This window comes from Archocentrus centrarchus, chromosome 12 (assembly GCF_007364275.1).
Source record: "Archocentrus centrarchus isolate MPI-CPG fArcCen1 chromosome 12, fArcCen1, whole genome shotgun sequence".
Classification (NCBI taxonomy): domain Eukaryota; kingdom Metazoa; phylum Chordata; class Actinopteri; order Cichliformes; family Cichlidae; genus Archocentrus; species Archocentrus centrarchus.
The window spans coordinates 18,232,595-18,253,828 of record NC_044357.1 but is presented as its reverse complement, the minus strand read 5'-3'; the positions used below and the strand labels follow the sequence as shown (position 1 = coordinate 18,253,828).

Below are 21,234 nucleotides of genomic sequence, written 5' to 3'. Positions count from 1 at the left end.
CATCGAAATATAGAAACAGCTTTATCGAAATGTTTTTTTTTCTGTCTGTTTGCTGTCACACATGGAAAAAAACAAGACAATAAAAAAGAATTTCACAAGACTGAGTAATTCATTTATTTCAATCTCGATGTTTGTGGCAATGAAGTGTAAACAATACAAAATACATTGGTTGGAGCTGTGTTTGGCAACAATGCTTAAAATTTACATTTATACATATTTAGCCTAATTCTCAGAGATTGATCGATCACAGTTCAATTTAGAACATCATTATGAAGAGATTACTCAAAGCAGGGCTCTAAATGAAACTGCTGATTTTGTGAATTGCCTTCTCTCTTGGATGTGCTCAAGAGCTGTCCCACAAAACCCCTGCAGGCCCATTAGCAACCTCTACAGTAAGAGCCTCACAAACACATCAGTCTGTACCAACGCGTTGAATGGAAAACATTTTGCATAATTATGATACGATAATAGCAAGGACAAACACACATAAAAAAAAAGGTCCTGGATGAAGATAAAACCATCATCCTATGTAGTCATGACTTTAACAAAATTACATCACTTTAGTCCTTTTAGTGCCGATGAACACAGCAGGAAGTCTGCACCAGCTAATTTTGGGATCCTCGTCTCATTCTTGCATTTAGACATCTGCACTTGATTTTCTATTTCAGTGCCAGTCCTGTAGAAAAAGGTTCCACCCTCCCCATGAGTGACAGTGGCAGAAGCCTCTAAATGGCAGACAGTTCAGTTTGTGTGCAAGTGATGTTGGCATGTGTGGTCTTCTGTTTAAGTTTACTGACAGGCGACTATCAACCAAACAGCAGCAACAGGACGATGCAGGCGGAATTCACTATTATCAAAGGCACTGTTAAAATAAAAGAGTACAAAACACAAAGTAAACAAACTGATTCCATCACAAACTGCACAACTATTACGACTACTAATAACCTTGACTGAAATACAGTATATACTGGGTCATTTAGGGAAAAACTTTTATTCCTGCTTTGTGTTAACATAAGGAAATTGTTTTTGTACACAGTCATGATAAAACAAAAGTACACCCTCTTTCAGTTCTAAAGTTTTATGTATCAGGACTTAATAAACATAAATCCTTAACAGGTCTTAAAATTTGGTAAATTCAACCGCAGATGAGCAACACAATATATTACACCGTGTCATTATTTATTTAAAAAAAACTAAGCCAAAATGCAGAAGGAGTGTGTGAGAAACTAAGTTCATCCCATAATTCAATAGCTTATAGAACCACCTTTAGCAGCAATAACTTTTTTTTTTTTTTTATAACTATGAGTTTCCCACATGGCTGTGAAAGAATTTTGGACCACTCTTATTTACAGTATTCCATCAGTTCATTGACATTCATGGTCATTCATTTAGGCACAGCCACAGCATTTCAATACGGTCTGGACTTTGGGCTACTGCAGCACCTTGATTCTTTTCTTTTCAGCCATTTTGTTGCAGATTTGCTGTCGTGCTTGAGATCACTGTCATTCTGCATGACCCAATTTTGGCCCAATCTAACAGCTGGACAGATGGCCTCACATTTGACTCTAGAATCCTTTGGTATACAGACGTCATGGTCCTGTGGCTGCAAAGCAAGTCAAAATCATTACCCCTCCACCACTGTGCTTGACATTTGGCATGAGATGTTCGTGCTGATATGTTATGACCAAACATCTCCACTTTGGCCTTGTCTGTTCAAATGAAGTCATGCATTTTGGTCACGTGCAACTTTGCAAATCTTGAGTCCCTCCTCTGCACATGTTCAAACCATCTCAGCCTTGCCTCTGCTCATCCTCAGCTGTCTCTCTCTGATCTGATATACTCATTTCTAACACTGTCCACTGAAAACCTTAGAATCTTCAGCTTGTTGCCCCCAGTTATTAAACTCAAACCTTCGCTATCCTCCTTGTATTACTCCTTGTAGCTTCACTGTTACAGTTCATCTGAGGGTATATTACCCTAATTTTAAGACCTGCTAAAGATTTATGTAGTGTTGTAGTCAAGACCACCTAACCCGAGACCGAGACAAGACCAAGACCAGAGGGTATCGAGACCGAGACAAGACCAAGACTTTTAGGGTCCGAGACCAGTCGAGACCAAGACCGAGGGGGGGCGAGACCGAGACAAGACCAAGACCAGTGCCTGACACTACATGACACAATAAAATGTGAAAAATGATCAAAATCACTTCTCAAATTCATCTGAAAGATCCGCATTCCCATAAAATTACCCTGATATTAAAAACTCACAGCTCAAATAAATATAACCATCTTTATTTAATACTCCTGGGTATTAAATAAAGATCATTTATCACAGAATGTAAAACAGTTATTCATAGTTCATCACAATAGTCTTAACTATTCTCTGCCTTTCATAAACTATGCATAAAGTTGTGTTGTTTTTAAACCAACAACCTTTGTAAAAATGGGTGCTTTTTCAAAACCACATAGCTAAATGTGTAAAACTGAAAAAATGGCAAACACTCATCGACAGTAAGAACTAAAGCCTTTAATCTTATACAGATTAAAGCTGCAGGATGTAACTTTTATAAAAAATCTGGTTTTTACATATTTGTTAAAACTGTCACCATGTCAGACAGTATGAGACCGATAATCTGCGAAAAAAATGGAGCTCCTCCACCTCCTCCCTGAACCGCTCCCAGTCAAAAACAACCAGTCAGAGCCAGGAGGAGGGTCTTAGCACTGTCAATCACTCCTGGTGTATGCTGCTCAATGTAGTTGTGTGCAACACTTCATAATTTGGTATCGATCCTATGCCACAGGGCCATTATCACCGATACTGATACCAATACTTTTTAATAATTATGAAGAATTTCCATGAAGTTTAACTGGTTTGAGATTTTTTCCTTTGGATCATTAATTAGTTAAAACCCAGGATAGAATTGGGCAAAGTTTATATGTAAGTAGAAAATACTTTATCAAAATAAAAGTTATTGTTCTGAAACAATAGAACAAAACAATTTTCCCCATACATTGATGTCTGGAATTTTTTTTCATAAATTAAGTGTACAAAATTGTGGCACACCCAAAATGTATGGCCACTTTTGTGTTAATCTGTTAATTTCATTTATTTAATTTGCTTACCTGTGATTTCCAGCGACAAAGACTCAAAATATTTTTGGGAAACATGACCAATATTTGTGCTGATTTATTGGGCAACATGGACTATACAGAAGGACAGTAAAATTGGAGCAACACCTCAGGTGGAACTGTTGATTCCAGGGAAGATGCACCCCGGTTGCTTTAGGGGGGTGAATTTCCACCCGCTTTACAGATGCAATCTGGAAGGCAAACCGAGTGCACTGCGTCTTCATTGCTCCTGAATGTTACCTGTATTTGCAGGGATTTCATTTTTGTTATGGTGGCACCATCCCTGGGGCCCGTAACAAAATCATCACTCAAGAACAAATGCAAACTTTTTTCCAGGTAGATTTTTCAGAAAGTATAATAAAAAAATTTAATAAAAAATGTCCCTTCATTCACTAATTTTCTACAAATTTACATTTAAATTTGATTTAAATGTTTCATAGCAAAATCCTTTTTTTTCCCAAATAAAATATGTGTGCATCACATGACAGTATAACAAAACACTGTGGGGAGGGGAGGAGCAAAGTGCTCTGTGCTGTGACAGGAGCGACACTTAGACAGTCAGCTCGCATCTTTGATGAAACCGCAGCACTGCATACAGGAGAGAAACTGAAGCCAAAGTATCGATCTCATTACACTGATATTGATCAATACCAATACAACGTTGGCATCCATATTATCGATATCAGGATCAATCTGCCCACCACTAGCTCAATGTACTAATGGCGGAGAAACAACTTACTTACTTCTCTGCTGTTACCATTGGTGGTGGCCATGGTAACTTCCGGGTTCTAGCAAGAAATATTTCTCACCCCAGCACTAATGCTAATGCTAATTAGTAAGCTAATACTAACCACTAAATGCCGCTCCCACTTGTTAATTGAGTGATGGGGCCTAAGACATAACCAGAAAGCAGTAATCAGTTTTTTTGGACGTGTAGTTACATTTCTCAAGGTGCATGTCAGGTTTGCTTCAGAGAGGATTTTCAGTTATACACAAAGGATCAATGCAGAACTCTAAATCAGGCCTTATTAGATTGATAGAATGATCATTTTTACATATAATCCAGAAAAGTTACATTTATACATCACGCATTTAATGTGTCCCAGAGTGCCGTTTCCTTCCACTGTGTTTGCAGAAATCACATAAAAAAATACACAACAAAAACATAATCCAGATTCCTCGGCTGCTAATAGCATTTCCTACATTTGAATATCAGCCACCATATTGTGAGCATAAACTATCATGTTTTTAATGCAACAATAGGAAGTGACATCATCTTGCTGGGAACTGTAGTATTTTATTCTTGAAGGCCTCTCATAGCTCTACTGGTGCTGAAAACTAATGTTTGACTATGGCTTTCTGAATACAAGTAGGGCTGCAACTATCAATTATTTTAGTAATCAAGTATTTAATTGATTATTCCGTCAATTAATCAAGTAATTGGATAAGAAATAATTTTTCATTTTAACAATTCATCAGCATATTTTAACTTCCGTACTGCAGATGTTTCTCTGTGTGAAACAAACAGTGTGGATGGAGCAGCTACAAAGTTCTCTGTTCTTCATGTTGCTGATCAGGTGGTTGATAAAAACATTTTGACGGATCCCCTCTGTACTGATGGTGGTGGAGGGGGCACCGAACGATTGCTAGTGCTAATGGCAGCCCCCCTTTCCCCAGTACACTGTGGTTATAGATCTGTTCTGGTGGCTACAGCTGACGTAAAGAAAAAAATAACAGCTGACATCCTCTGCACAACACGTGCGCACATTCAAACATGCGCACTCACAGCACAGAGAAGTAGGGGCGTGAAAAAACATCTCAGCCATCCACTCGTGTTAAAGGCTCGTTTTTGTTTTTTTTGGAAATGCTCCGCTTACACAGAGACACCTGAGCTGCAGAGCTGAAACCAAACATCAAAGCAACAAATTTGTGTCGAGGATTTTTAATAATCGAATTGCGTTATTCCAAGAATCGTTGCAGCCCTAAAACTTGCATTAAATTTTTAGTTTGTGTATCAAAATACATGAAGGTTGGTATTTACCTTTCATGCTGGGATTTTTTTGTTGAATCGGAAGCCTGAAATTTTCCTTTGATCTTCATTTTCCCTCTTACTTCGCTTGGTGTTCATGCGGTTATTTCGATTTATGCAGCACACGCGTGACCATAGTGAGATCAAACGTACACACTGTGAATGAAACTGTCCGTGCTCTGTGGTAGATTGCAAACTGCGGTGAAATGATACAGGCGTAAGCAGCGATAATAGCAGCGACCTAGCCGGGGCGGAGTCTGTGAGGTGCGCTCCTTTGAGAGGCAGAGGAGCGCAATCTTTGTTGGATTTGAATCAGTACGTTTTGCATCCAATAAAAGCAAAGATGTTAACAAATAAATTGGACAGTATTCTGGCAATTTAGTGATATTTCCACAGCTGTGGTCTTGACTGGTCTTGAAATAAAATCCCGAGTCCTCAAGGTCCGAGTCCATGACAAGACCGAGACCAAATGCGGTCGAGTCCATGACAAGACCGAGACCATCAAAAAGCGGTCTCGAGACCGGTCTCGAGACCAAGACCGATCTCGAGTACTACAACACTAGATTTATGTTTATTAAGTCCTGATACATCAGACCTTAGAACTGAAAGCAGGCTTACTGTCTTTATACCATGACTGTATGTGAGAACTTTAGGTGATGTAATGGACTAGAACAATGTAGCTTCCCAACCTCTCATAACAGTCCGGACTGAGCGGATGAGATTGAGAATCTGGGCTTTGACTCCTGGATCATCCCCAAAACCTCCAACTCCCTGGTCAACGCCCCAACCAACTGGAGATACACGGAGAAACAAAGGAGAAGAGAAAGCACAGGAGAGAAATCAAAAAGAAGGGGAGGAGAGAAGAAAAATTAGAAAATGGGGTAGCATGATGATGCTTATTTACGTTTTTATTTTTATTTTCCAATAAACAAATAACCGGTAGCTTTAATGTTATTCAAAACACTGCATTTTTCTGTAATACTTAAGCCTTAATTTCCATCCTATAAATCCCAACAGGAGTCTCTTGATTAACCAAGAATAGCAGCCAGCTAAATGTATACGCCCAGCTAGCTGCTTTTAACCAGTTATTTCCATATATGATGTAGGTTATGTAAAATATACTTAAACACTTACTCTTGCTGAGAAACCTCTCCTCATGCAACACAGCGATTGCATTGGTACACAGAATAGCGGTCTGAATGAGAGAGTAGAGAGTAAACGCCATGCTGGCAACTTCTTCTTCTTCTTCTCCTCCTTCTTCTTCTACAACCACTCCCAGAGATGCTGCTGCCGTAAAGAGGCAGCTGCGGTCGTGAAAATGCAAACGCTGAAGGCTCGCTGTCCTTTTTGACTCATAAACCAAAAAGAGGGACTTTTAGGTCGATTTGTCTTTTAATTGTGTGGGAATCAGGTGGCATATTACTACATAATATCGCAGTTCAACATTATGACTTGTTTAAATAAAATCCCGAGAAAAATCAAATCTAAATAAAACACTAAACACAGGCCTAAAATTAAAAAAAGAGCCTTAAATGTTTTTCGATAAAATTTTATTATTTCTTCTCTTTTTTATATATCTAAAACACACAGTGACCACACCATCCTTTTACTTAGACTGTTTTATTTGTGACTTTCATTCTATATTTTATCTGTTTTATCTGTCCTGTTGTTTTATGTCATTGTGTTTTGTTTTGTTTTGTTTTGTTTTAGCTGTGCAGCTGTTGTTTTTAAATGTGCTTATTAATCAGCTTGACTTGAGTGTTATTCATCTTTCCATCTGAGAGGTTTTGGGCGGCCTCATCATTTATGATGTCAGAAAGGTCCGAGTTTCTCCTGGATTCTTCTGGTGACCAGCTTCTTCATCCACACTGGCTCCAGTGGTCCCTCTTTTTTTTTTTTCCCCCTGCATTTATTTATTGTTTATTTGTCTATTTATTTATCTGATTCTTCTACTGCTATTATTATTGTTTTTGTTTCCATTTATAGTTTCTGATTCCTTTCCCTGCATATAACAGACCAAGATCATGTGTCATTGTTGGTAATTTAATGTTTTTTTTTTATTTTTATTATTGCTGCAGTTGCCAACAAACCATACATACAAGCACACACATACACAGAACTTTTACTTGTCTTGGGTTCTCTTTATACTCTCTTTATACTTTCACACACTCACACTTCGATCGATGCATCCAGGGCAGCTCAGGGTTCGTTATCTTACCCAGGGATATTTGTACACGCAGACTAGGGGAGATGTGGATCGAACCACCAACCTTCTGATTAGTAGACCACCCCCACAGTGCATGTTTTACATTTAGATATAATAATTGGGACATTTTTTTTAGTTTCAGAAGGAATTGTAGGGATGTAAATAAGCTTTGGCTAAAGGCACTCCATTCACACAAACATGAAATAGTCTCCCATATTCAGTTTTTCATATAGACTTTTAATTTACACATAAATAGTAGAGAAACTACAAGAACATTTTGAAATACATCTGCAATAACAGCTTCTAATGATAACATTTTCTCAGTAAATGACAACTTTGTCCATTCATTTTATCAACAAGGTGGCTGAGTCGTCATTTTTGTTCTTTTTGACGTGCACTTTACGGCACCACCACCATCATCATCGCCCTCGTGCCTCTTTCTTTTTCATTTCACATTATAATAAATAGTATTTTCACGATTGGGGTCCCGGGAGTTTATACTCAAATAAATAAACAAACAAACAAAACAAAAAACACATATAGGTAGAATGACTGTGAAGGTCAGTATTCACATGTATGACATTTTATACAGTAAGGTGAAATTATTTACATATAAATATACAATACAGACAAATTTCAGGCTTTCACTCTCTGACACACTTTTTGGAGAGAAAGTACGCTAACAGAGTTGGCCTATTTTTCATTTCCAAAAGCTCGAGGCAGATTCTGCAGCTGATGGCGGCAATATTTATTTGATGATAATCAAAAGATGTTACAACAGGAAAACATCTGGCGGGAGAACAAACCACACCTTCATTCTGTCTTACTCTGCTCCATGTGGTACATGGATATCGTTTCAGATAACCTTGACTGTATAAATAAAATAAATAATGCATAATGAGATGCGAGATTAATTAAGGACAAGGTAAAAACATTGGATGGTTCTGAAATTCTGTTACTAGAGGTATAAACTGTAAGTGCACAGCTTGCAAAATGCGTGAACACTATTTTTTTTGGTATAATTTTGTATTAATACCATTTTAACTGTACCAACTGCTTTATTTTATTATTTTGTTCATCTGACATACAAAACCAAGGTTGTATGTGTGAAACCATGATAATAAACTGGTGGTGTTTTGTGGTCACAGGGAAAGAATACAGTTAAACATGATGAAGAAGTCCCTTTGGGATCAAATGTTGATGATAAATAAATGTTGTTGTGTTTGCTTCGCTTCAGGGCCATCACTCGGTGATACAAATGCAACTGATCTTAGGCCTTCTTTATCCACAGTTTGGCGTATGTACAGATGACCCCACAGCAGATAAAAACATCCATTCTTTCTTTATTTATAACTTTTTTGTGCCTGAAAATTAGTTTTTAGACATCTACAACTGCCTTCCTGGTGGTCCTCACAGGCAGAGGTTGCTTTGGTCCTGGTTGGATGATGCTTTCAACGTGACTGCCAACACACTAGTAACATCACAGCTTTGTGTCAGTTAAGTTTAGGTCAGTCAGTGTGGGAACTTGAACCAGGAAAGAAAGGGAAAACTTGAGAAATCATTTACCAGTTTGCTGCCCCGCACGAGTTCTTAGCAGGCAGTGTGTATAGAGCAACTAACAGAGCTGATACCGAAGAAGCAGCCAAATAATTGCTGTCCTATGGAAAGTAATATAATGTATGATAGAGTTTCATATCCTCTCTTTCGGTGATGTTCTCCTAGTTCTCTGTCAGTTTTTGTGTGCTCATCCTGAAACGACAATAAGAAAAATGCAGTAGTTTTTAATTCAGGGGAATAGTTTTTCTAAACTGATTCAACTGATTGTTTAAAGTGACTCCAAAAATGATGGTAAAACTCAGCCAGTAAAACCCAGTGTGATAATGCTATAGTTAAAGCTTGCTTGAGCAGGATAGTTAATTATCAAGCAAATGGAAAGTACGTAAATTTCACTATCTTGATATTATGAAGACGTTTATCCCTGCCGGTAAATGTAAAATTGTGGCTTAATGTGGCGCAGCTTGCCAAAAGCCATAATAAAATTAATTTTAAGTAGAAACTATGCTGAACTCTACAACCTTTGTGTTCCAAATGGTAAATGATTTTTAGTTAACATTTTTTAAATTAAAAAAAAGAAAATTAAAAATAATTGAAATAAAATCACCTCTTTGCTACTTGTTGAGATGGGAGCTGATCTTTTCTTTTCTGATGATGTTTGCGTAGGGAATCTGAAAGGTAAAGAAAAAAGTAAATAAAGTTAGGTCAATCTGTAAGAAATGCAAAGGATCTCTAAAGTAAGCTTTATTATATTTTCATAAATAAATTTTGAAAGAAACAAGTAAAATATTATGATTTCATCACTGGTAGAAATGTGGAAATCAGAAACTCTAGCTTAAGATGCTTAAAGTAAAATTCTATCACACAGCAACACAAATTAAACATTTTTTGGAGTTCATTTGCATGTCTGTGTGAAATTAATGTGTCATTACTCTCAGACAGATCCATCTGCTGGTTCTAGACGCATTTGTCAATTGTTTACGTGAGTGTGTGCATTTGGTGTGCACATACGAGCTTATAAATTAGCTCGAACCCATATTCATAATCGTCTGCCTTTGTGATTACATGAATGCGGCGTGTTCTTGTGTGCGTTTTGGTGCACGGCTTGCCGCCGTGTGCACACAAGCGTGTACAGTTGTGGCATGTGTCAGAAAGCAAAGACAAACAGCGTCTGTCAGCCTGTCTGCCAGCTGCTCTAGTGATTGATGTTGACGGAAACACTCAGATGGCTGCAAAGGAACTTCTCACCCGTGAAAGACAAACTAGATGATTGGCTCTGCCTTTTGATGGACAAATAAGCAAAAGCACGTGTCCAGTTGAGTCCTAGTGATAGCTGCATTTATTCATCATTTAATTTTTGCTTTTGTTTGAACCTATGGCAAGGATTTTCATCTCCAGCTGTAGTGAGAGAATTTATTGGCACATTTCTTCATCAGTTTTTAATTATATTTTTTCTGTCACTATATTTTAGTAAGTACTGCCTAATTAGTCTTAATTATATTCTTTCTCGAAATCCTTGCAGACGTCTTTTAAAGGCAATCAGGCTGATTTTCTTTTAATTTGTGTATCTTAAAAAAGGTGTTTAATTTGTCATTTAAAAGCATATTTCCATCAACGTTAAGCACTACCATTAGTAGTCTTACCATCTGTAACTGTTGGACCATCTCCTCTCTGTAGGCGAGCTCTCGTTTCATCTGATCTTGAAAATTATCTGAAATTAGGGTACAATAAAAATAAACCCTGATTAGCCGGAGCACGTATTATCATTTTGGAAAATTATCAAGTGGCGTGATAAAGACAGCTGATGATGGAAAAGGGCTGAGCAAAAAACAGGGAAAAGGGAAAGCTGAGAGTTAAGAATGGAAACATATAGAGAGGTAAAGGTGTAGGAGACTGTAGGAAAGACAGAGAAGGAAAAGTTGCCCTTCAAAATATGGAAATAAAGGAAATCAGGGTAAGGCAAAAAAAATAAAAGGACTTACGGAAGACAGGAAAAGGTGAGGTGCCCTTCAAAGCATGAAACTCTTGCTCCAGTCTCCTCCTGAAGTCAATCTGCTCCAGCAGAACCTTCTGAAGCTCCTCTACAGAAGGACGGGAAAGAGCAAAAGAAGGGCAAGAAGGAAAATGGAGGCATTGCATTAAAATATTCTTTCATAATTTCACTCCTGTGCATGCTACTATTTACCAGAGATTGCTATCAGTTTTCTATGCTCAGCTGGGCTATGCTCAAACAATCCTTACCTTTCTCCATGCTCTCAACATCCTTCTTTAGCTGCACAGGAGAAGCTGCACCCTGGCTTTGATCACCTGAAAATATGAGACTTAATTTCAGACTTTGACATGATTGAATTGAACTGTCATTTTGATTTATTGACAGTAAGCACACAAAAAAAAACTTTGCTAATGATGTGAGCTTAGGGGCAACTTCATAAACCACACATCATCTTGAAACTGGTGAGTTAAAGGCAACTGGAAAAGCTGCAAATACGAGTGAAGCTCAGAGAAAACATCAAGCATCATTTGTTTGCACAAAGGAGGTCGGTCTATTTGTTAAATCAGGATAAAAGTGATCCCTCCATCCTGCACAGTAGGTTATATTTACAAGAAGTTATGAAATGGACAAGAAGCTGAAAACAGAAGGTGCAGAGTAAGACCCAAACAGACCAGAAGCGGACTGGACCACGTTGGTAATCAGTATTAAAAAGACATGGACTTGTCATGGACTAATTTAGTCTCCTCCTGCCTCGTATGCACTCTTATTCGAGTTCTGAAATTTCTCCCGTCACTTGTAAGTGAAGTATTGCAAGTCACACTCTGGCCTGTAGGTGTCAGTGCAAGTTTATGGGAATTATATAATGAATGGAGACTGAAGATCTTTACTGTTTTCACTACTTATTATAGTATTATGACTCTTCTTGCTGTCAGATCTGGTCTGAGAAATTTGAGTAAATCATCTGGTGGCTTTTAAAGCTGAAGTGGGGTGAAGATGTGGAGAGGCTTGATTTTGCTGAAAAAGTTGAATGTTTTTGACCAATACAAGTGTTTGCTGTAAACTGGAGAATGAGGTTTAAAAAGCCGTAAATACAGTAAAACGGTATTCTCACAGTTAAACATTTGGATGTTCTACATTAAATATGTTTTGTTTGAGTACTTTAATTTTAACTGCTGGAGGATAAATCTACTTGTTGCTTTAAAGGTTTGCCATCTTCAGAACAAATATCTCCATCACATGCTGCTTTTTTTTTTCCTTCCTAAATTTCCAGTGTCTGTACTGGTAGGCATGCATATATGTGTTTGAGATAATGTCTGAATTGTTACAATGAGGCATTGAATGCCTTAAATGAAGCAATTGAGCACCCTCGATGTGTGTATTCTCCTCCAGTCATTTCATGTCCTGGCTCCTTAAGCCTCCCCATGCTTCTCTCTCTCATTTAGAACAGAGAGAGCTCCCTCCTCTCCTCTCTCCTCTCCTTTCCTCTCCTCTCTCTGTCTCATTTGACAAGCAAATTTGCAGACAGTGCCCGAGGATAACAACCTCGTTTGACAGTCAATTAACCGTGAATAGTCAAAGCCAAGGCGGTTTGCATTACATAAATGGAAAATTAGATTATTTTTTCTCCCTAGAAACAGAGGGAGAGTTTAAAGACAGTGGAGGGGGGTGGTGGGACTCGGAGGAATCAGGCCTTCTAATCACGTAGAGCTTCCCACCGCCCAGGGAGACGTTTGGCAATCAGGGGAAAGGTGGTCTCATTTAATTTGTTTCGTGTAATTTTTCGAAATACATTATACATTATGCACAGGGATCATTACGATGTGTGTGCGTGTAGGGGTTGAGGGAATGGGGGGGTAGATATAAATGTTGGCACAGATGTCATAAAGCACTTTTAATGTCTTCCTGACAGATATAAAAAGGGTAATAAGCTGTGATCTTTTTCAAACGGGAAAGGTTTTTTTGCGCTGAGAAAGGGGAAAAAAGGCAATTATGTCGGGGGCGATATGGGTCTGGGATGGAGATTGCCAGCGCGGCTGCTTATCTCTGAGCTGATGTTTTCTTGTTGAACTATAACGGCCCCCCTAAGAGTAACAGCCCTAGCGACAACGCCACTAAAGAGAGCAGCCGTGGCAGAGCGGCGAAAGAAGCAGCTTTGCACTGCTGTTTCATCTCTCTGTGTATTTATGTGAATCCCTTAACTTGCCATCTGAGAGAACATGGAGATGGAGGTGGATAAAGCTTAAGAGTGAAAGGCGTTCCCTCACTGGTTAAAGTGTTCTGAATGTCATTTGTGTAATAAGAAGAAATCACTGTGATTTGCACATAAAGTCATAAAGCGTCAGTTTTTAATCAGCATTTTAGTGGTAAGTAGGTTTATTTCCTAATGTAAATACTCATCATCGTCATCAGTGCCTAATTTGCCAATTTCAACTTTTGCCCTTAGTTAATTTGCTGTAGTCCATCTTACTGTATTTGCTTTGCAACCACTTATACCCCCCCCCCCCCCCCCCCCCCCGCCCCCCTCAAAAAAAAAAAAAAAAAAAAAGAAGACTAGATGCACAAAAAAGTTAGTATTTCTACCTGAGTTCTCCCTCCAGTAGTCCGGGGCTGATGTCTCAGTCTCTGGTACAAAGAAACTATTCTGTTCTTTTGTTTCATCTGAGAAAAGATGAGAGAGAAAGACAGGAAGCAGACAGGAGGAGAGATTCAGTAAGGCCCATTGGCTGAGCTGGTTATCCGGAGATAACTAAGTGTACGCATGGTCTGTGTCTCTTTTGTGCGTATACATTCGGGAGCCATGGTCGAGTGTATGTATGTGTGCATGTGCATTTGTCAGCGCACTGCGAGAAAACACGGGGAAGACATTTTCTTCGGGAAAAAGGTCAGAGCGGGAGATGAGAGGAGCAAATGAAACGTCACAGGAATATGAGCCTCACAGGGACACAGGGACACTATAAAACCACTCACTCAGACAATAAATGAAACAAAGATGCTATAATACAACCGACTCAGACATCTGATGAAGCAAATAGTAACAGTTTGCTGAAATAGATTGTGTAATGCTATTTGATGAAATAGTGTAAAAAACATTTGATGAAACCAAGACGTCGTAAAACAACTGCAGAGTGGAAAATGTAGTGTCCAACAAACCATGCAACCAATATAGTGATTTCTGGAGATTATGCATGAAAGATAAACTATTATTTGCTGTTGCAAATTTGATGGGGGGGAAGTACAGTGCACAATGTGTTTTAACTTTTGTGTCAACAAGTATTTTGGAGTTTCAAAAGTGATGTATTTAATTACATTTCTGAAATGACGGATTTTTGTGTTCTGGAGACTTTGAAATGACAAACTGTCCCAAAAGATTAAAATGTTTGTTCTTACCAGAAATGCTAGAATTATCTTTGGTTGCATATGCAGGAAGTCCTTCGTCTCTGTTTTTGTGGACCTGGAAATCACATATAGCTGATAAACATTTCATTTACGTCTTGCATAAGACAATAATAAAAAAAAAAACTGGAATGTATAATGAGGCAGGGCAGTGAGATTTTAATTATTTTATTTATTAATAAAACCATGCTATCCCATTTATTGATAGTCGTGATTTAATCTGCAGTATACTATAATCTATGCATTCATCCCTCATGTGAAATCTGAGATAAATCTACAACTGATTTAGTTTAAAAGGCTCAAAAAATGCTCCTCATAACTGGTCTTCTATTGCTACCTCCTCCCCCTCTTGGAGGTCTGGTTAACGTGGGAGTCGAGAGGTTAAAGATTAGTGTTGCCCTAACAGGCTGAGGTGACAGAGGGAGAACAAACACAACATGGCCATTAAACAAGCCACACCTGGGCCTATTAGCTAGTATCAGACTGAGGTGACTGTTTTCATGTCTACAGGGAGAAACCAGCCCATCAGTCTGCTTATGCAGATCAACCACTGCCTGACTACAGCACCATTTAAATAATAATTAGCTAAAGTGGCCTGTGGGGATATTTACGTTTTTGTAAGCTGTGTCCTCCCGGTGAGGTGGGGTGGAGCTTGAGAGAGGCAAGCTGGCAGGAGGGGAGGCGGGTAGGCTGTGGGACTCCTGCTGGATGGGATCTGAGGAGGATCGAGGGGAAGTACCGAGATACATTGCGCCACTCCCTCTGTCCTTTCCCCTCTCCTCTCCAGCATTGTCGCTCAGTGCAGAGAGGTACAGGTTGGTTTGAGTCTGTGGAGGCCTGCTTGTGAAGCTTCCCTCCTCCTCATCCTCTTGCTTTGATGACTCCACATCTACTTCCCCCTCCTCCTCGCTCTCTCCTCCCTCTGGTTCCCCATCGCCTCCACTTTCACTTCCATAACTGCAGCTGCTAGTTGGTGATAGTCGCGGGTGTTGGTCTGATCCGGCAACCACAACCCCAAAGTCCTCATCTGTTGCTCCAGTAACTCCTCCGCCATTGCTGTGGAGTTTGGCAATGCTTTCTGCATCTTTGATGACAGGTCGGAAGGCAGAGCCATAGCTTGGCTTCCTTGATTGGAGCGTTGGGTTTTCCAATAGTTTGAGCCAGCCCTCTGAGGTCACAGGGCGAGGGTCAGCAGTAACTGTTGTGCACTCTGTGTCAAAGATCCCAGATCTGGGTGTGGTGGTCCCGCTGCCGGGAGCCATAGTTGTGTTGATACCATTTCCATTTCCACTTACAGCTCCAGATTCACCAGGGTCTGAGAGGTCCAGAAAGGCCTGCCTGAGTGAGGGGTTGTCTGTCAGGGAGGAAAGGGTGCTGGGCTGAGGATGGATGTAAGTGGGGACAGGGATTCCTCCTGCTGCTCTTGGTGGCCAAAACATGCAGAATGGAGGATAAAAAGAGTCTTTGCGACCGGGCCATAAAAGACCAGACAATCCTGCCCCTTTCTGCCCAGCTGCCACATCACTGTCCTCTTTTTTTCTGCTGACAGAGGCCAAATGCTGGAAAGGGATAAGGGGAAGGAAAGAGGGATGTAGGAGGGAACTTCTGCAGCATGCCAAAACCTTTGCTTGGGACAGGAATGACAGGGTAACTACGTGATGTCTTACGGGGAGACAGAGTATCCCCGTCCAGATCATCCTCATCTTCAAAGCGGGTTCTTTTCTGAGCACCCAGGTCTGGTCCCATCATGTGAGGCACCACTGAACCCTGCAGACTTTTCATAGAACCCATAGCAGAACACTGGCTTGAAGAAGGCAACGCTCTTTTTCGGCTGCCTCCATTGAACATAGCTTTCACATCTTCCCATGCATAAATTAACTCCTCGGGTGGGTGTTTGTCAGTGAGTTTGAGGTGTCGTCGCCAGGAGTTAAAGTTGGCAGCATCGGGCTGGGTATACTTGGCTTCTGGTGATGAGCGGTGGGAATGGAAAATAAACTTATTTGGGGAGAAGTACATGTTGCAGAAGGAGCACTTGATGCATTTGGCCCTTGAACTATTGTAGCGTGCAGGAATGAAGTTACCACGGCAACCCCAGGCACACTCATGCGTTACATCGAAGGCAAAGTTGTCGGGCAGTTTCGGTGGCGCGTTCTCTCCGAGAAAGGACTTGCACAGGCGCTCGGCTTCGCGTTTGGTGATCATGCCACAGCGGCGGGATGAGATGGGCATGGCACCAGCCCTACGGAGGATCTCCAGCTGAACAGGAGTGCACTGGACACAGGTGATGCCCAGCGCCACGCGACGATTGTGAATCTCATTATAACTATAGTTCTTGAGGAGTGTGTTGGAAATCTGTGCCAAGCAAAGTCTCTCTGTGTTATCTATGACCAGTGATACAATGGGAACACCATACAGAATGACCTGGCCAACCTGGTTGGGTTTGAGTGGTGAGGAGGAAGAAGAAGGAGAGGGTGAAGACAAGGAAGAGGATGAAGAGTGACGATGGGCGGGTCTGGGTGGAGTCAGGGGTTCCTGTTGATAAGAGCCTGTTGAGCTTGTCATTATGATGTCACTTGGGCTTGTAAGATGAGTCTTGTCCATACTTGGACAAAAAGTAGAACAACCTGTTGAGAGAAAGAAAGAAAGAAAGAAAGAAAGAAAGAAAGAAAGAAAGAAAGAAAGAAAGAAAGAAAGAAAGAAAGAAAGAAAGAAAGAAAGAAAGAAAGATCCACATTTTTTAAATTCATAAACAGCCTCTCAAAACAGTTTACACACACTCAATTTCTACCTGTATTAACAGCAACATGAAATGGTTGTATAATTAAATAATAATTTTTCCTCAAAATAATAAATAAAAGAGAAGAAGAAGAAGGACAAGGAAGAATATAAATTGAAAAGTCATAACGATTGTTAATATTTAGAACTAAATGTATCTGATTACCCCTTTACATTCATAATTTTAGAAAGTAATACATTTAGAAATATTTCAACATCACTACTAAATGTTTAAAAAATGCTTTCCACTACAAAGTATTTAAAGAAAGTAATTTAAACTACTCTTGTAATATCTTAAGGGGAACAGAGCATTAACGCTGAATTGCAGAGCTGAATTATAATTTCTGTTACTTATTTTGGGTGACAGCAAATAGAAATGCATTTTTGAATGCATAGGAGGTGTATCTCCATGTAGCTCCTGTGAATTTTTGAAATATCAAACTGGAAAATAGATCGATAACTCTAATGTGTGTTACCCTGTGAATGCTTTCATAGCCAACAGACTAAGAAACGAGGATGAGAAAACACACTCCAAAAACACTGCTGTACTGTGAAAGTACAAAATAATCCAAAGACTAATTCTTAAGCTCATTTTCTTTTTAAGATTTGTGTTTAGATTTTTAAAAATAACGTAAAATAATAAATGCAAATATCATCAGTAGCACACAGACAGAATTTTATTAAGGCAGCATACTATTTTTTTTTTTTATTTTATTTTCAACATTCACAAGGTTTTGTTTAAACTATTACGCGAACTTTATTTCCTTTAATAGGGCTGTGGCACTTTGGTTTGGAAACACATTCAGGTGCCCCATTTGTGTATTACTTTATATATATTTTTCCAAGTTTCCTTTTTTATTATACTTATTTTAATACAGTTCTCTCTCTCTCTCTCTCTCTCTCTCTCTCTCTCTCTCTCTCTCTCTCTCTCTCTCTCTCTCTCTCTCTATATATATATATATATATATATATATATATATATATATATATATATATATATATATATATATATATATATATATATATATATATTAGTATGATAATGACAACCCTAAGTGTAAAATAAGAGGACATTTTCATGAGCTTTATTAGGGTTAAATTTATTGTCCTGTGTTTTTCAAAAAATACTACACTAAAAACGTGTTCTTGTATTTGTGGTGAGTGTTTCCTGGAAGCTGGCTTTACTTTTTAAAAACAGCAGACTTAAATGTCAGCTATTTCTGTATAATTTACTTACAGCGCACCAATTTTTTATTGGTTCTGCATCACATTAGTAATATATTAAAAAAAATCCACATAATATTTCACGAATATTTCACCGATATCTTACGAAATTTTTCTAACAAATTGCAAATCGTTTACGCATTCAAGTCAAAGATAAATAGATAAATACATACATACATAAACAGGACCCTGGGCCTTAGAGTATGAAACGACAGCGGTCCTTTTTCTACTATTTGAATTAACTAGTCATAGGTGCGCATAAAGGGGAATATTAAGCAGGAGTCGATATATCAACACTCTAACTCAAGACTTCAGTCGATCTTCAATTTTGACAATATGTTGAACTTTTTGTTATTTACTTTGACTTTACATATTTATTCTGTTTAGCCTGTTCTAACCTCATTTTGTTTTGATTAGTTTTTTTTTAATTTTTCAAGTGTTTTACTCCAGTCGGACAATATAAAGGAACACAACATTATTCAATAATAATAATAATAATAATAATAATAATAATAATAATAATGTTGATGATGATGATGATGATGTGTTTCAAATAAATCCAAAGGAATGTGAGATACACACATGCATCTTTGAATCATTTTTACAAGCCTATTGTCTGTCCCACTGTTCATGAAAAAGAAGTGGAAAATCAGTCTACACTTTTATAACACTTTAGCCAAAGTAACATCAGGAATGATCAGCAGTCCTTACCTCTGACTTCTGGGAAAAATCCCAAAACGCATCAAAAATATCCCCGTCACGAGAGAAATTGATTTATCCCACGCAGCTTTAAAAAACTCATTTTATCACGTAAAAAAACCCCAAATGAATTGTATCCGGGAAACACGTGGAAGCGGTATCGGCTATTTTTTTTTTTAATTTATTTACTTTTTAACTGTGGAGAGAGCCTGCTCATGAGATGTGAGTAAACTGCGGCGCTCGCGCGGGCTTTATTCCCTTTTCTGAGACACCGCGCGCGGTCCTAATCCTCTCTCTCTCTCTCTCTCTCTCTCTCTCTGTCTCTCTCTCTCTCTCTCTCTCTCTCTCTCTCTCTAGCACACCTGCCTTGAGTTTGATTGGCGTGTGGCGCGGGCTCAGCCCACCATCCAGGACAGACACCAGCACACCTTCATGGGCACACACACTCACCCCACCTCTCTCCTTCCCTCACTGTGCCGCCCCGTCCAAGTGAACAGCTAAAATGACGTCCCTCTAACTGTCACTGAAACGCTGGAAAACTCAAATTAACGCCACAGAGATCCAGAGTAACATACGCACGACCCTGGAATGCGTCGAAAGCGCGAGTCTTCAAACTTTAAATAGCCACCTACACTAAAATGACAGAAAATCTAACTCGGTATTTAAGGGGCTCATAGTTTTAATTATTTTATTCGTCGTATGCACGACTTAATGAGTATTATTTTCAACGTAGTTTTTTCACACAGATCCAGAACCAGTTGTAACCAGCCATATACAGTACAAGCTGTTGCCATCAGATGATTGTCTGCTGCTGGTCCACGGGACGCGCACCCCGAGTTGCAAATTAATTACCAGCAAACTGATGTTAAAAGAGACTGCTGGCAGCAGATACGGTCAGCTGAAGAGACTTGCATTGGAAATGTGGCTTTTAAACACAGACGTGGTGTGGAGTAAAACAGCAGCCTGACCGTAAGGGCCGAAGAAAGGAAGAATAAAAGCTGAGACAGCAGACAGACAGGCAGGCAGACAGTCTGAGGATCAGAATAATATCTGGCCGTGCAGCTGATACCCACATTCAACGCTGAGAAGGCTTTTGGAAATATAACTGTCCAAGCATGTGCAGGTCGTTTCCAGGACTTTTAAACGGCAGCAGGAAGCACACTACAACCTATATCATGTGACGCTCCCAGCTAACACACGATGCTATAAAAGGTGCAATTCACCTGATAAGGGCCCTTAAAATTTTCAATAGAGGGATCAGATAAGTGTTCTCAGGGGGTCCAATGTAGTTCTTGCCAAACCCCTACTCCAAGCTCCAAAGCAGGTGTTTTTGCAACTGCTGAATTACTCCTTCCACTAAAAATATGCAGGCAAATTACAGATGTGAAGCGAAGACCTAAATATGAAGTCCATAACCCAGATATTAGCGGCCTCACATTGTATGAACGATCTCATTTAACTCTTCATGGGAGTGCACTCATGGGGAAGTCCTAGTTCCAAATACTGATCGTCCTTGTTAATTAAGACAGGTTGATAACAAAGTTGCTCTCAGGACACATCCTTCTGTGGCTCACCGTGGGACAGAATGAAAAGTTTATGTCGGAAATAAAAGACAGGCTAGTTTTAGAAAGCAAACTGAACGCATGTTAAATGTCAACTAATAACTTATAACTGAGGTATTCGCTATGAAGTAGAATCGACCATCACACTGTCTCCAGTCAAACAGACACTTTTAAGGAAGTTTTTAGCACATTGTTTTTGGAAAGACACGTAAAGGTTAGAATAAATTATGCATCTCCACTCTCATTAACGTTATCTAAGCTGTCGGGAATAAAGGTGAAATAAATAATTAACATGAGGAAAAAGCAAACAGGGATGCACTGAGGGATCTTCATTTGCACTGTATTGCCTAGATAAATAAAAGGCATTCCTTAAAAAAAAAAAAAAAAAAAAAAAAAAAAAAAAGCTGCAGTGTGGATTGATATTTTATTTTGTCTGAATTACATATAAAATGTTGTAGGTTTAGATTTACCATATGATAGTCAAGAGACACCAGTCTCTAGATTTTTACTTCCTTGCACATCATCAGATTATTCATATAAGTCATCAAGTCATCAACACTAAAAGTTTAGGAAACCCCGCTTTTAACCCAACTTGCTCCTTGCGAATTCCAAATTATGCATTCATCTGTCTGAGCAACTGTCAGTCTGGTTAAAAGGCTGCCGGATATTGA

General features: G+C 39.2%; 2 protein-coding genes across 2 annotated transcripts; both read right to left on the bottom strand.

Annotated features, from left to right (window-relative positions):
* Positions 1 to 103: 103 nt before the first annotated feature.
* Positions 104 to 6,422, bottom strand: ier3ip1 (immediate early response 3 interacting protein 1). The gene is made up of 3 exons (XM_030742942.1): positions 6,292 to 6,422; positions 5,847 to 5,948; positions 104 to 862 (listed from the first exon to the last, which is right to left on the bottom strand). The coding sequence occupies exons 1-3, from the start codon at positions 6,380 to 6,382 to the stop codon at positions 807 to 809; spliced, it is 249 nt and encodes an 82-aa protein (XP_030598802.1). The 5' UTR covers positions 6,383 to 6,422; the 3' UTR covers positions 104 to 806.
* A 1,157-nt stretch (positions 6,423 to 7,579) lies between these two features.
* skor2 (SKI family transcriptional corepressor 2) lies at positions 7,580 to 19,204 on the bottom strand. Its single transcript, XM_030742738.1, is given in 10 exon segments — positions 7,580 to 9,112; positions 9,525 to 9,588; positions 10,561 to 10,628; positions 10,900 to 10,998; positions 11,159 to 11,224; positions 13,491 to 13,568; positions 14,298 to 14,361; positions 14,915 to 15,841; positions 15,843 to 16,927; positions 19,014 to 19,204. Coding segments are annotated over 8 exon segments (2,421 nt in total). The 5' UTR covers positions 16,905 to 16,927; positions 19,014 to 19,204; the 3' UTR covers positions 7,580 to 9,112; positions 9,525 to 9,531.
* Positions 19,205 to 21,234: the final 2,030 nt, after the last annotated feature.

Bases quoted from the DNA above. Each gene is read 5' to 3' on its own strand.
- ier3ip1 (XM_030742942.1), bottom strand. From the start codon at position 6,382: ATGGCGTTTACTCTCTACTCTCTCATTCAGACCGCTATTCTGTGTACC. The intron at 5,949-6,291 runs GTAAGTGTTTAA...GTGTATCTCCAG, and splicing joins GGAGAGGTTTCTCAGCAAGA to TTGGTTGGGGCGTTGACCAG. The intron at 863-5,846 runs GTTGGGAAGCTA...TTATTTTAACAG, and splicing joins AGTCCGGACTGTTATGAGAG to TGCCTTTGATAATAGTGAAT.